Source organism: Entamoeba dispar, genomic scaffold (assembly GCF_000209125.1).
Source record: "Entamoeba dispar SAW760 scf_1105229457965 genomic scaffold, whole genome shotgun sequence".
NCBI lineage: Eukaryota > Evosea > Mastigamoebida > Endamoebidae > Entamoeba > Entamoeba dispar.
The window spans coordinates 21,358-35,849 of NW_001852956.1; the positions used below are offsets into that span (position 1 = coordinate 21,358).

Consider the following 14,492-nt stretch of genomic DNA (forward strand, 5'->3'; position numbering starts at 1 on the left):
TTTTTAACGTTGTCATTTATTTATTTTTAAACTTCTTCTATTTCTTCAATTTGTGTAGGAAGTTGAGATGGTGTTGTAGATTGACTTTTTTCTTGTAACAATGAGAAAGGAATATCTTCTACTTGTGCACTAACATAAAATGCAATTTCAGCATCAACATCTTTGTCTTCTGATTGATATGAACATTCTATATAAAGAAGTTTGTTTTGGTTAATCATAATTGTAATTTTCTTTGAATGTTTTAGAGCTTTTCTAATACATTTAAAATGACTCAATCTATAACGAGCAGAGAAAGTTTGATAACATTCAAATTTAACAAATGAATTTTGTGAATAGTGAGTAGATACAGAATCAGAAATAGAACTTGATGATATTGTTAATGTACCATCAATATTAGCATCAAATATTAGATATAAATGGTTCCATTCCATTGTTCCAAATGATGGGATTAACGGTTGATAAGAAGAGTTTATATATAACAATACTCTAAATTTACTAAAATCAAATATGTTTGCTGGACAAATAGAATCTGAAATTGGGTTAATTTTCATTCTAACAGTTGTAGTATTATTTTTAGATTGAAGTAAAATTTCATTTGATTCTAATATAAAAATATCTACATTAAACCGTACTTCAGATATGATAGAATCAAAAAATAATACTAAGTCTTTTAGTGGAATCTTTATACTGAATTCTTTGTGATTATTATCAAATATATATGACTCAAAAATATCCTTTTCCCAAAATACAATTGTTTGACAAACACTTTTTTGTTCTGAAACTAATTTAATCCCATATTCATCAATCCAAAGTGTAACATTATTATTTGGAAATTCTTTGTTAAATAACGTTTCAATAGTACTCTGGAAAATCTTACCTTGACAAGTTGAGAATGAATAAATACTATGTTTGATTGATTGTAAATTATCACTTGTAAATGTTGAAATACTTGTTCTTGTTCTTCCAAGTATATCTTGAGATGTAGCCAATGGATCAACAGACATAATTATGAATTTGAGATAAAGATTTTATTTTTTATCTTTCTTTATTATTAAGTTATATTTCCTTTGTTATTGAGTTTATTCAATAAATTTTCAAACACAAAACCAAAAATCTGAAAAAGAAAAAAAATACAATCAAAATTAACATCTTAGTATAATCCAATGAATATAGAAAGTGATGATTTTGAAATTAGTCTTGGGTTACCAGATATTGAAATGGAATCAATTCCATTAACCTCTAATAATCCCTTTGAATTATTAAGTGATGATACAATCTTTTCAATTACTCAGTTTTTAACTCCACGAGATTTACTTTCATTTAGTGAAACAAATCGTCGATTATGGTATATCTGTAAACGGGATGAGGTTTGGACTTCGTTAGTATTAAAGACAACAGGTAGAGTAACTTATACTCGTAAAGATGCCATTAATAGTTTAATTCAAAAACATCAAGAAGATACTGAACTAGCTGAGCAACAACTCGAATTTAAACAACAAGAACAACATAATAAAATAGAACGGATATTATTTAAAATTCGAGATGGAGTTAATTGTTGTGGAATAGAAATTACAACAATTTTGTTATTTTATTTCTCAGTTATTCTTCTTCAACTAAAAATTGAAGGAACACTTAATGTAGGGTATTGGTTCCCTTTACTCTTTTGTTTACCATTTGTCCTTTATTTCACTTTTATCCCAACGTTTAATTTTTGTGTTGGAAAGTATGCAGATGAAGATGATCCACCAGTGAGATGTTTCTCTTCACCAATTCAAACAGCACGTTATCTATTCATATTTAACCCACGTGGAATAGGAATATTAAATGAACCATGTATTTTGATTAATTACATTGTTCTATTTGTTGTCTCTTTAGGAGTTCCATACTACATTATTCCAGTAGTATTATTTTTATGGTTATTACTTTGGGTGATCAGTGGGTGTTTTGTTTGTGATCGTTACCCAAGACCACAAACATGGAGAGGAATCTTAAGTATTCCGTCAGGTATTATTCTAATTATTGCAATCATAATTATTGTTATGAAAATAGAAGACTCAATAGATATATCATACCAGTTAGTTTTTATTCCGTTGTACATCTTCCTTTTTATTGCTTTTTTGTTTCCATTGTTTACATTTATCTTTTTTTGTAGTTTGTGTCTTTGCAATAAATCATTAGATGAAAATGGATGTTGGAATAATGTTTGTTGTTTCAATGTTAGGGTATCTGATCTTGCTGCTTTAAAAAGTTTATTTTTTATGTTAGTAGCAAGTATTTTATGTCCATTTACTATGACCTTTATTGGATTATTAGCAACCAATTTAGATGGAACAGATGATGTATCATTTTATATTTCATTTATTCCATTAGATATTTTGGGAGTATTTTTGATGATATTATATGTCGCAGGAAAGAGGTATGAAGTAACTCATTTGTGATTATTATTTTTATCATTTTGTTGGAATAAAAAAAAAAATTTCATCTCATAACTTTCAATAACATGGGATTTTTTGATTTCCCTTTAATTTTCATCTCTTTACCAATTATTCTTATTATTGTTATTGTTATTGCCTATCTCATAGTTTTTATTACTGGAGGCATTTGTTATGTTTATTCAATTTTCCTTTTTAAAAGAAAGGATTGGGATTATACAGGAAAACATATTTTTATTTTTGGTGGAAGTGCTGGTGTTGGGCAAGCTATTGCATTAAGATTAGCAAAAAAAGGGGTTCATCTTTCTATTGCATCTAGATCAGAAAATAAGTTAAAAGAAACACAAGAAAAATGTTTAATAGAAAATTCAAAGACGACATGTGACTATTACATTTGTGATATGGGAAATACTGAAGATGTTAAAGAAGCCCTAGAACAAGCTGTCAAAAAATATGGAATTCCATCTCTTCTTATTAATAGTGCAGGAATTGCACATCCAGGGTTTATTGAAGATATGACCTATGAACAATATGAAAAGGATATGAACCTAAATTATTTTGGTTGTTTAAGAATGATTAAGGAAATTAAAGTTTTATTAGACTCTAACCCAACTAAAGAAAGAATTGATATTGTTTGTATTGGGTCATGTCTAGGATTAATTGGATCAATTGGATATACAGCATATTGCCCAACTAAATTTGCTATTAAAGGTCTTCTTGATTCATTAAGATTTGAATTTTTAGGAACTAATGTTCATCTTCATTATTATGCACCATCTAACATGGACACTCCAGGTTTTGCTATAGAAAATGAACACAAACCAAAATTAGTTGCATCTATGGAAAATAATGTTCAAACAGTTACTGCTGATTATGCAGCACATGCCTTACTTTGTAACTTAGATCGTTATGTTATTACTTCAGAGCCTGACTTAGATTTATTAAAGAATGGACCAACATTTATGTCAAGTCATACTATACATGATTTTCTTATTTGTCCATTATCTGCTTTAGGAACAACTTTTTATCGAATGATGATTGAAAAGAATATTTTAAAGAATGTTGATCATAAAAAAGATTAACAATTGAGATGAAAATTGAATTAATTTTATTCTTTTATTTTGAACATACTTTTATGTAATGTCATTAAAAAGAAATAGCACAATTGAAAATTATTTTAAATAACAACATAATTCTTTCATACTATTATATTTTTCTTTGAAAGAATATATTATAATATATTAAACTGTTGTAGGTTCTACTAAAGGTGGAAAAGATGCTCTTTCAGTATAAAAAGAACGAGCTCTTTTAATAATATTATGTACATTAGCAGATGGTGGATATTTCTGTAATGTCTTTAAACAATAAGAAAAATCTCCATTAAGTAATTGTCTCTTGATTTCTACTAACATTGATACACACAAACAACATATAAAATCACCTGTAGGGTCTACTAAAATACAATCCCATACTAATAAAACACTTTCTATTGGAAATTCTTGTGCAAATAATAACGTTACCCATCTAAATGAATATAATGTATTTGTGATATTTAGTAATACTAAATGTTCATAAAGTTCTGGTTCTTTCATTGCTAAAACGGCATCTATTCGTGCTAATTGTGCATGAATACCTCTTGATGTCCAATCAAGTTTAGGTGAATACCAATCACTTATTTTAGTCATTAAATAAGCAAAACAGTAATAAGTTGTTGATTCTGCTCTTGCTCTTGAAGTTGATTGTGCAAAAACATAAAACAATACACCAGCAATATCATTCATTCCCTGGACATAAGGATACGTTTTATTGAACTTAGTTTGTACATAAAGAATATGTCTAATACATTCTCTATTTTTTTCTTCCTATAATGATTAATAAAAAAATAATTCTTTGTAATTGAACAAATAAAATGACAAACTAAGAAGAAAGGAGATTTAGGAAATAATCTTTTGACATCCTTATCAATTTCATATAATAATAATTGATCAGCATCAGTTGTTTCATCAGTAACATTAATCTTTTGGTTTGGAAAGAAGTCTTTAAGAAAAGTGAGATAATCTTTATGTAACAAATTATCAGTTTCTTCCCAGGTATGTTTTTGGCATGAATAGACATTTAATAATAATTTCCATACTATAGATCTAGAATCTTCTTCATTATCTCCACTAATACCATATTGAAATACTGCTTGTCTTATTTTATTAATTTCTATAATTTCAGGAAGAAGAAGCTTTTGTAAGATATTGTTTTCTTTACGACGAAATAATTTCATTATATTCCTTTAAGTTTTTATTGAATTTTCTGTTCTTGTTTTTTGAAATTTTTTTTTGATTTTCAAGTCGTTTTCTTTTTCCCTTTAAATTCAATTTTATATATAAATTAAAAGCAGAAACTTTAAGAACTTATTTTTGTAATTGATGAGTTTCCCAAATACAACAAAGATAAGTCGAGAAGCACTTCACAAACAATATCTTAGTGATCCATGTAAATTATTGTTTAATGAATTTATTGTTGATGCTTTTAAATATAGAATTGAAGGATATAAATATTTCTTATTATCACATTTTCATTCAGACCATTATGCAGGCTATCAAGTACATGGAATTGTGGAATAATTATAGGTACTGAAATACATTAAATTTAGTAAAAATAAGTCAACGTAAAAAGTCAATATCTTTATGTCATTCCATTAAACACACCAACGTATTTTGAAGGATCAAATAATGATGGGTATATTATCACAGCAATTGAAGCAGGACATGCACCTGGAAGTTGTTGTTTTGTAATTAAAAGAATAAGTGATGGAATAATATATCTCCATGTTGGTGATTTCAGATTTGATTCAACTTTACAGAACGATAACAATTGGAAAGAATATGTTTTTACTCAACACATAAATACATTGTTTCTTGATACAACTTATTGTGACCCACAATATAAATTTAAAGAGCGACAAATTATTTGTAATGAGGCAGTTAAAATTGTTAAACAATCAATGGGGAAAACTTTGTTTATTGTTCAAACATATACTATTGGAAAGGAGATGTTTGTTGAAGAAATAGCACGACAAACTGGAATGAAAATACATGTTGATGAGAATAAATATTCGATTGTTAAATTATGTAAAAGAGATTTATCATTATATACGTTAGAAGAATCCTCTTTAGAAATAAGAACAAGTATATCAAATATTAGTATATCATCTTTAACAGTAGAATTATCACAATTACCTAATAAATATGATAAAATTATTATATTTCAACCTACTGGATGGGCAAAGAAAACAACATGTAAAGGTTCTTTTGAAGTTAAAGAATATAAAATGCCATATTCGGAACATAGTAGTTTTAACGAATTAATTGATTGTTATAAAATGATTCGTGCTGATCATGTTATTCCTTCTGTTATTGGTGAAGGTCAAACTTCTCAAAAAATTATTGAAATGATAGAAAGAGAAAGCAAACCAAAACCAGGTACATTGGACTCTTTTTTCAATTGTAAAAAAAGAATTAGTTCAGAGTCTATTGTTCCTCATAAAATAAAAGATTTTCATAAACCTTTACTTTCAAATAAACAAGTTGTTTCTTCAATAATAATTGATTAATATTTATTATTGTCAACTAAATAATATATTAAAGAAGAGATAATAAAATACTAGTTACTATTAATGAGACTGACATTAATATATTTAACCTTTAAAAATAATTTTATCATAAATGAAAAGAAATTAAAAAAGAAAAATAAGAATATTACAATATTATACAATGATAATAATTCAAATATACTATACAATTAGGAAATTTATAAAGGGGAAAGAAATTTTGATAATATAAAGTTACATATCAATTAACACATCCTCATAAAGAAAAAATTGATATTATCGTTAGTTTTTTTTTTAAAAAAATACATCATTAAGAGGAAGTTAAAAAGAAGTTGGTTCTTCATTAATTTGTATTATTTCATAAATATGGTTAAAATGAATAAACAAAATTCAGAAAAAATGATCAAATAAGGTAATAGAAAATAAAGTATTATAAAAGATAATTTCATAATAAGGATAGTAATTTCAGTTTAGTATATAGTTACATTAAAATGAAAGAGAGATTAGTTTTTTTTTGGAAAAGAACAATTAAAACTTAAAAACTAAAATACGATGATACTAATTTAACGATAATCTCAATTTATACTCAAAACTATTTACTTTTTTTAAATTTCTTTTAAATTCTTTTTATGACTACAATATATCTTTCTGTTGTTTCAATTTATGAGTTAGTTTTTCATAATGAAATAAATATCTAAAATAAAAATCAACATGACAAAGAAGCATAACACACAGCCGATTACTTAAGTTCAAAAATAAGATAAAGAACGACCACTACGACAGCAATGAAAACAAAACCAATTCCGAGAATCAAATTAGCAATAGCCCATAATTTTTCTCTTCTATCTTGACTTTTTAATTTCAAGCATCCAATAATAGTAGCACAAGGTAAAATGATTGAAAAAATAAATCTATATATTAGAGTTGAATCTTATAACTCAATTGCATTGATGACTTTTACAAATAAACACTTTTTAACACTACACTAAAAAATTAAATGACAAACGTATACAACCCAACTGGAGTTCGATTTAAATCTTCTAAAATGTCTTGATTTGATAATGATCCGGAACCTTTTGAAGGTCCTCCTTTTGATAACCCTTTCTTTGATTTTTTACTTCTATGGTCATGGGTAGTTCCTTTCGTTGATCTTCCTTTTGTAGTCATCCCTTGACCTTTTCCAGTACCTACAGTAAGGAATTGTTGTCTCGTTGCAGTAGCAGTGGTAGTAGTAGTAGTTGATGTTGTTGACATGATGAATCGTTTTTTAAATTTATGAGTTTCATTTTGTATTTTTAGTACTGAACACAAGCCAAGCTACTAATTTTATTTTCAAGTGCTATATTTTATAATCATTTTAACTATAACATATCATTAAACTAATCTATATGAAAACAAAAAAGAAAATTTCTCTACGAAACTAATCCCCAAAAAAAAAAACTTGAAAAGATAAATAACAAAAAATAATCAATTTGATTTACATAATAGTTAGGTTTTTGTAGTATTAATAAATGAACTGGTCAAATTATCCTCTTATTTTATTTTCATTGGAATTAAATTATTTTACAATCTTCCTCAAATTAGATGCTTGAAATAAGAAATAACAAAATAAAAATAAAAACATAAAAAAAGGAAAAATAAAAGAAATAAATATGAAAATAAGAAAAAAAAAAGAAAATAACCTAAAATCTCACTATCATTAATTATGCAAAGCTATTTGTTGCAAATACGTTTAGTAGCCAATAGCCTTTCTAAAAAGAACAGTAAACAAACGATTCCTGAAATTCTTTCTTTATTAGAAAAAACTGGATTACAGGGAAAATTTATTTATATTAAAGCCCTTATCGTTTCAATTACTTCAGATCCTGAAATCAAAGAATCGTTTAAATTACAAACACTACGAGATGAAATCAACAATCTAACACAATCAAATCAAGCTATTTTATTTAAAAAAGAATTAACATCAATGAATCTCTCGACAACTCAAATTAAATCACTTCGGCTTACTCCTTCTGGTGAGTATTTATTTGGTACTCCTCCTAGTCAACCAACATTGCTAACATCTGCTTTGTTATTTGACTATTTATGTGAACATCCTAAAGAACGAATTGATAGAACTAATTGTTCAAATGCTAATATTTTTTCAATTTCATGGGAAAACCCTGTTTCATTAGACTTATCAGTTCCATCAATTCATACTATATCAGAAGAGATTGTCGGTGAATTAGGTACTTCTTGTGTTGGTTCAAAAGATACATTTTCTGCTTTATTGTCAAACATTTATGGTGAATCAATGGCTGAACAACAAGTAGGAGAATTAATTGTTTTGTTAATCCAATGTGTTGAACGTTCAACAAATGATTCATCGACAGTATCGGAATGGGATGCTGAAATTATTGGAACAGTATTAAAACCTAAATGTAAGAATTGGAGTATTATTGCTAAAGTAATGGACCTTCAAGGGTATGAATATAAATCATTAAATGCTATTATTTTATTAATTCGAATCTTCCAACAAATTGGTGATTTTCCATTTAACTCATTCTTTAAAGAAGAATGGAATAATGGAAGAGCACAAGGTTGTATTGTTCAAAAACTTATTTGTATTGCATCACAATCAACTAGCGAAGGTCAATATTTAATGAAATATATTTGTTCTTTATATAATGTTGGAACACAAAGAGGAATAAAAATGGTTTGGGAACAACAAGGCTTTGTAGAACAGATTATTGCTATTGGAGAACGAGCAAATAGTAATTTTGATTTAATATATAATTCTATTGAAATTGTACTACCAATATTATGTAAATGTAAAGCAAGTGCAGGAAGACAACGTGCAGTGTTAGCGTTATTAAGAAATAATATACAACAGTACAATATCATTCAACAATTATGGAAAAATAATAAATTACTTTTAGCTCAAGGACTTAGAGATTTGTATATTGAAAATCCATCTTCCATAGATGATATTATTAATTCTATTGGAATTGAAAAATCTGGTAAAATTCTTACTCAAATGAAACCAATATCATTTGCACTTGATATTGCATGTTTATTAGTTAAAAAAGATGGGTTTAATTTAGATAAATGGTTAACTGAACAAAGAAAATTAAGAGGGAGTATTTTTGGTAAAGAAATTATTCAATTCATTAAAGACAAACACTTATTAGTTAAAACAGTAGCACCTTATAAAATAGATATTTCTATAATCGAACAATTATTAGCAACAGCTGTATCTTGTGGTTATGATAAAGAATCTATTGAAATAAAGAAACAGTGTTGTTATAAAACAAATCAACAACAAAATATTTCAAATAAAGCAAATGAAATGTTTGGAGATTATTTTAATAAAAAATTTTCTGTAGAACAATTTGTTGAAGAAATTCAAAAAGCAAAATTGAGTAATGAACAAATTGATAATGACTTATTTGTTTTATTAATCAAAACATTATTTGATGAATTTAAAAGAATAAAAGATTTTCCTAAAGAAGAAACTCCTATTCAATTTGGTAAATTATATGGAGAAATTATTCTCAAAGGAGTATTAAAAAATTGTGCATTAATTCATTTATTAAGAGTTATATTATGGGCTGTTAGAGAATCACCAAAAAGTAATTTCTTTTGTTGTGGAATTTATGCACTAAAACAATTTAGTTCACGATTAAGTGAATGGCCAACATACTGTGTTTTATTAAAAGATAATAAAAATGTTGAGGCACATGAACCAGAATTATATAAAATAATATGTGATAATGCAAATAATAAATTTTCTAATATAATGAATTTACTACAAAAATTATTTATTAACATCAAACTTCCAAGTTTACTTGATTCTAAGAACGTTTCAATTATAAAAAATATTGTTTCTTCAAGAGAAAATACAGAAGGATTAAATGGAGAACAACTTAAAGAAGAAATAGAAAAAGTATTTGAATTATTAAAACCACAACCAAATCATAAGAAAGTACTTACTGAGATATCTTTATTTGTTATTGCTTTATTAAATGAGAAGAATCAAAAAGAATGTATTCAGTTTGTACAAGAAGTGGAATCTACAACAGAACATTTATTCTCTTTTACTATTGAATCAATTAATATTTTTTTAAAATTACGTGAATATGATAGACAAAGTGCTTCACTGTTTGAGTCACTTGGATCATTATTAGGTTTATTGACTATTGGAATGAATAAACCATTAAGGTCAAATCATTTAAGACCTAAAATATTATTAACTGATCAATTGACAAGAGAAAATTATGATGTAATGTTAGAATTTATTATTCATTTCTTAATGGCCTCTTCAAACTCTACAGTATTTACTCCAAATAATCCATGGATACAACCATTATTACAATTTGTTTGTGAAACAAGTTTGTCACCAGAACTTTGTTCACATCACGAATCTTCTAATAAATTATTAAATAAACTTCATATTTCACCTGAACAATATTTAACTATTCATCCAATAAGAATTGAAGAAGAAGATGCATTAAATAAATTAATTAAATTTGCAAAAGATAGAAGTCATGGGGATGAAAGTATTCTTAACGAATATGTTGAGAAAAGACAACCTATTCCTGAAAAAAAATTAAAACAATTTTTACTTTGTGAGAAATCATTAAGTTTTATTAATTTATTATCAGAACATCCACTTCCAGTAATTCCAGATTATCTTATTTGTCCTTCATTACCTACATTCCAATGGACAATGATTATTACGTATTCACTTGATTTTTCATTACAAGACATTTCAAAAACAACAAACGTTAGTTTAAATACAATTATTACAACTGTCACTCAGTTGGTTCAAAAAGATTTTGCAATGGAAACTAATTTACAAAAAATTACAGAAGCTTCTAATAGAGTATTTAATATTGCACAAAAACTTCTTCAATATACATGTAGAAGTTGTTTAGAATCAAAACTATGGAAATATTTATGTCTATTTGTTTCTTTTTCAATAAAACAAAAAAATATAACACGAACAACTGAACAAATGAAAGAAATTGTTATGACTAGTCTTCAACCAATCATTGAAATGGCAGTTGAAATTAAGTTAGATGAATTAAGAAAAAATGCTAAACGACAATTAGAACAATTTATTATTTCTATTACTTCTGAACGACAAGAAGGAATGAAAAATAAAGAAAGTTTTGTTGCAAAAGGATTTGAATATCTTAATAATGCTCCAAAATTACCAGAAGAACTTCAAATTGCAAATGGAGGAGTTACAAATTATCAAATGGAAATGTATGGTATTGGAGTAAAGAAAGAGATTAAAAATCATTTAGATGATAAATTAATAGAATTATTAAAAGAAACATTAGCATTTGATGTTATTGAAAAGTTTGCTCAATTACTTTCATTAGAAATGACTGAAAAAAGTATTCATAAATTAATAACAAAATGTATTGAAACACAAAACAAAGATTATTGTTATCGTTCAAGTCAAATTATTGGATTTATTATTAATTCACATAAATCAGAAAAAAATATATACACAGATATATTAACTCAAATCTTTAATGAAATAATAAAATCCTTCGAAAAGAATTATAAAGAAGAAGAATTTCATCCACAAATTTATTTAGTATTGTTAGAAATGATAATTGAAGTTCTAGTTGAAAAAACAAAAGATAGTACTGATAATGCAATATTAATTCAAAAGGTTTTAAAAGTACTTCAAATTCTTCATCCGAATCAATACCCTAAATTTACTTGTCAATGGATTGAACTATTTTCTCATAGAAATGTTTTGTATGAATTATCTAAACCTTCTGAAATGAAAAATCAATCATTGGTTGTATACTTTGATTTATTTATGAAATATCTCCAATTTATTCAACCATTATTAATTAATAAAAGTACTGCTAATAAACAAATTATATCAGCTACTTTTATATGTATTTTAGTTATTAGAGAATGTTTTCCAACACTTGTCCAATTATTTGCTCTTTCATTCGTATCAGTTATTCCTTATACTGCACTTTCTTTAAGACTTCCAATTTTAACTGTAGTCTCTCATGACGATACTTATACTGAACGCTTTGAACCAATCTTAAAAATTATTCCATCAGATTACCAACTAATTCTTAAACAAAAAAATCCAAAAGCAATATTAACATTGGTTCATAAATTATCAAGCGTTTCAATAGTTCTCTTCTTATTCACTTCAGATTCATTAGATGTTCTGAAAGAAATGATGATAAGTTCTACTAATAATCAAAGAATTGAATTGGTTAATGGTATCGCAGATTTAATGAGATTACAAACTACTACAGAAGAGATGAAAAAATTTCTTGCTGGTTTAATTAAAATAAATGATCAAAATTTGAATGAAATAATTTTACGAGTTCTTGTTGAACGCTCTTTTGGAAAATATCATCAAGTTGGTGCCTTAAATTCATTAACAAGTTTAACTCAAAAATATTCTCAGTTAATTGATCTTGCAAAGAGGAAGTCATTGGTTGTAGCAGAGAAATTATCAAAATTATGTTAAAGTAGAAAAAAAAAATCATGTTAATTCATTCTTTTTAAATGAAATTAAATTAAGTTTTCTATTTTTTTATTTCTTCAAAATAAAAGGTTTTATTGTTTCAAATGTTATTTCTTCTTGAAGATAATCAGTATGTTTGTATTTTCCAATATTAAAAATTGATCGAGTAAAATGTTTAGCATAAAGTAAACTTTGAATGTTAATTGTTCCATCACCATCACCATATTCAAAACTAAAATTCCCATCATAATTTGCAGTTTCCATATTTACTGTTTTTATTGTTGGAATACCAGATGTAATAATACAATGGGTCTTAACGTTATGTGGAATAGTATAATTATATTTCAAGTATAATTCATTGATTCCATGTTGATAAACATACATACTTTTCTCTTGAAAATCAGAGTCAAGAGTTTTAAAAGATTCCGTAATATTATTAATTGTAAATATAGTTTGATTTCCTATTCTCATAATCGGTTCATTTCCCCATCTTTCATTTCCTCCATTCGGAAACAAAAAGGGTATCGTCTCAACAGTCCGAGAAAGGTCTCTTGTATATTTTGTATTGATAGGTATTCCCATATTATCTCCAGGAAATACTGCAGAGAATGTCCTTACTGAACCAAGGAATGGTGTTGACATTGAAATCCATTGGTCTATATAAGCATTACAAAAATCCTTTCCCAAATAATCAAAAAGTTTATAAGACATAAGACCTCCCATAGAGTGTGAAACAATAACGACTTTACTATTATTATTGATTTTAAATGTATTGAGAATAAGGTTTTTTGTTTTTTCATACCAATTATCTATATGTTTATATTCATCAAATCTAAAATACCTCCAATCATAAGAGGCTGCTAATAAATCAACTTGGTCTTGATACCCAAGTGATTCTAATCGTTTTATTAATGAATCAAATGCATTAGAAAAGTATTTCAAAGGCCATGTTGGAACAATAGATCGAATAGAATAAGTACTTCCCCACTGAGGAATAATAATTCTAATCCCATCTAAATCAGTTTGTTGTTTATTAGAAGAATTCCATCCAGGAACAAGATATCCAAAAGAACATGCATTAACATAAGGAATAAATGATTTGGTTGATAGCCATAATGTTTCTTTATTCAACACCCTTGAACAATACTTTGGGAATATAACTTTTTGATTAGACAAAACAGTTCCATCTCCTTCAAGAATAGTTGACATAATTCCAGGTATAAGAATAATAGGTTTTCTTTGGAAAAATGCATAACTTTCAATAATAAAGAAAGAAATAATAAGGAGTCTTTTCATTTGATTTAACAGTTTCATAGTTTTCAAATCAAGCAGTTTTCAAGCAGGGTTAGAAGCAGAAGAACTAAAATAGTTTAGAAGCAGCTTGGAATTTTCGAAATCTTCTCTAAAAAAACGACAAAAGAATGGAACGTTATAATAATATAAATAAAATACTAAACAAAAAAAAAGAAAAGGAATTGAGTGAGTTTAATGAGAATATATCGTTGACAAGTCAGTATCATCAAAACCTAATTCAAATAATCTGAAACTACTTTAGTTGGTATAGAAGAACGAGGTTGATTCTCTTTAAGTGGTTTTAACTCTTCTTTAGTTTCTTTGATTTCTTGTTCTAATGCATCAATATCAAATGACATAGATGAACGTTCATTCACTAATTCTAGTAAATAGGTAAGTTCTTGGAATTCAGGTTCTTGTTTTATTTTTTCTGTAACATTTTGAATGATATATTTTCCATAACCTATGAAATCTTGTTCATAAAGGTTTTCATTATATATTTGATAATTACACCTAAAAAATTGATTTAAATAATTGATCATTTTTTCTAATACCATTGTATTTTCCAATAACATTTGTTTTACATATGGTAACTTTTTTGACATTCTAATTGCAAATGATAATTTCATTTTTGATGATGGTGAACAATTATTAAATTTCTTCAACAAAC

The 14,492-nt window shown here is 26.3% G+C and overlaps 10 protein-coding genes across 10 annotated transcripts in view, besides 11 other annotated features; 4 read left to right on the top strand and 6 right to left on the bottom strand.

Moving 5' to 3' along the window:
- Window positions 1–26: 26 nt before the first annotated feature.
- Window positions 27–1,004, bottom strand: EDI_315390 (uncharacterized protein; the record flags this gene model as incomplete). The annotated part of the gene is made up of 1 exon (XM_001734041.1): window positions 27–1,004. The coding sequence occupies one exon, from the start codon at window positions 1,002–1,004 to the stop codon at window positions 27–29; it is 978 nt and encodes a 325-aa protein (XP_001734093.1).
- Window positions 1,005–1,163: 159 nt separating this feature from the next.
- Window positions 1,164–2,438, top strand: EDI_315400 (uncharacterized protein; the record flags this gene model as incomplete). The annotated part of the gene is made up of 1 exon (XM_001734042.1): window positions 1,164–2,438. One exon carries the CDS (start codon window positions 1,164–1,166, stop codon window positions 2,436–2,438), a length of 1,275 nt encoding a protein of 424 aa, XP_001734094.1.
- A 62-nt stretch (window positions 2,439–2,500) lies between these two features.
- Window positions 2,501–3,514, top strand: EDI_315410 (3-ketodihydrosphingosine reductase precursor, putative; the record flags this gene model as incomplete). The annotated part of the gene is made up of 1 exon (XM_001734043.1): window positions 2,501–3,514. One exon carries the CDS (start codon window positions 2,501–2,503, stop codon window positions 3,512–3,514), a length of 1,014 nt encoding a protein of 337 aa, XP_001734095.1.
- Window positions 3,515–3,600: 86 nt separating this feature from the next.
- Window positions 3,601–3,678: a sequence feature (AT_rich).
- EDI_315420 (uncharacterized protein) lies at window positions 3,674–4,704 on the bottom strand (the record flags this gene model as incomplete). The annotated part of the gene is made up of 2 exons (XM_001734044.1): window positions 3,674–4,294; window positions 4,351–4,704. The coding sequence occupies 2 exons, from the start codon at window positions 4,702–4,704 to the stop codon at window positions 3,674–3,676; spliced, it is 975 nt and encodes a 324-aa protein (XP_001734096.1).
- Window positions 4,705–4,787: 83 nt separating this feature from the next.
- Window positions 4,788–4,817: a sequence feature (AT_rich).
- A 610-nt stretch (window positions 4,818–5,427) lies between these two features.
- Window positions 5,428–6,036, top strand: EDI_315430 (uncharacterized protein; the record flags this gene model as incomplete). Its single annotated transcript, XM_001734045.1, has 1 exon — window positions 5,428–6,036. One exon carries the CDS (start codon window positions 5,428–5,430, stop codon window positions 6,034–6,036), a length of 609 nt encoding a protein of 202 aa, XP_001734097.1.
- Window positions 5,664–5,691: a sequence feature (AT_rich).
- Window positions 6,021–6,069: a sequence feature (AT_rich).
- Window positions 6,070–6,110: 41 nt separating this feature from the next.
- Window positions 6,111–6,216: a sequence feature (AT_rich).
- A 556-nt stretch (window positions 6,217–6,772) lies between these two features.
- On the bottom strand, window positions 6,773–7,287 carry EDI_315440 (uncharacterized protein; the record flags this gene model as incomplete). Its single annotated transcript, XM_001734046.1, has 2 exons — window positions 6,773–6,944; window positions 7,040–7,287. 2 exons carry the CDS (start codon window positions 7,285–7,287, stop codon window positions 6,773–6,775), a joined length of 420 nt encoding a protein of 139 aa, XP_001734098.1.
- Window positions 7,288–7,624: 337 nt separating this feature from the next.
- Window positions 7,625–7,714: a microsatellite.
- Window positions 7,715–7,738: 24 nt separating this feature from the next.
- EDI_315450 (CCR4-not transcription complex, putative) lies at window positions 7,739–12,532 on the top strand (the record flags this gene model as incomplete). Its single annotated transcript, XM_001734047.1, has 1 exon — window positions 7,739–12,532. One exon carries the CDS (start codon window positions 7,739–7,741, stop codon window positions 12,530–12,532), a length of 4,794 nt encoding a protein of 1,597 aa, XP_001734099.1.
- Window positions 9,372–9,392: a sequence feature (AT_rich).
- Window positions 9,790–9,840: a sequence feature (AT_rich).
- Window positions 10,123–10,144: a sequence feature (AT_rich).
- Window positions 10,522–10,543: a sequence feature (AT_rich).
- A 66-nt stretch (window positions 12,533–12,598) lies between the features above and the next one.
- Window positions 12,599–13,843, bottom strand: EDI_315460 (1-O-acylceramide synthase precursor, putative; the record flags this gene model as incomplete). The annotated part of the gene is made up of 1 exon (XM_001734048.1): window positions 12,599–13,843. The coding sequence occupies one exon, from the start codon at window positions 13,841–13,843 to the stop codon at window positions 12,599–12,601; it is 1,245 nt and encodes a 414-aa protein (XP_001734100.1).
- A 115-nt stretch (window positions 13,844–13,958) lies between these two features.
- Window positions 13,959–13,995: a sequence feature (AT_rich).
- A 60-nt stretch (window positions 13,996–14,055) lies between these two features.
- EDI_315470 (uncharacterized protein) lies at window positions 14,056–14,427 on the bottom strand (the record flags this gene model as incomplete). Its single annotated transcript, XM_001734049.1, has 1 exon — window positions 14,056–14,427. One exon carries the CDS (start codon window positions 14,425–14,427, stop codon window positions 14,056–14,058), a length of 372 nt encoding a protein of 123 aa, XP_001734101.1.
- Window positions 14,428–14,473: 46 nt separating this feature from the next.
- Window positions 14,474–14,492, bottom strand: part of EDI_315480 (uncharacterized protein) — a gene marked incomplete at both ends in the record, with an annotated part of 6,087 nt that continues 6,068 nt past the window's right edge. Inside the window, one exon of the mRNA XM_001733186.1 lies at window positions 14,474–14,492. This exon is cut by the window's right edge and continues 4,105 nt beyond it. Within this exon, the coding sequence (XP_001733238.1) occupies window positions 14,474–14,492 (19 nt within the window).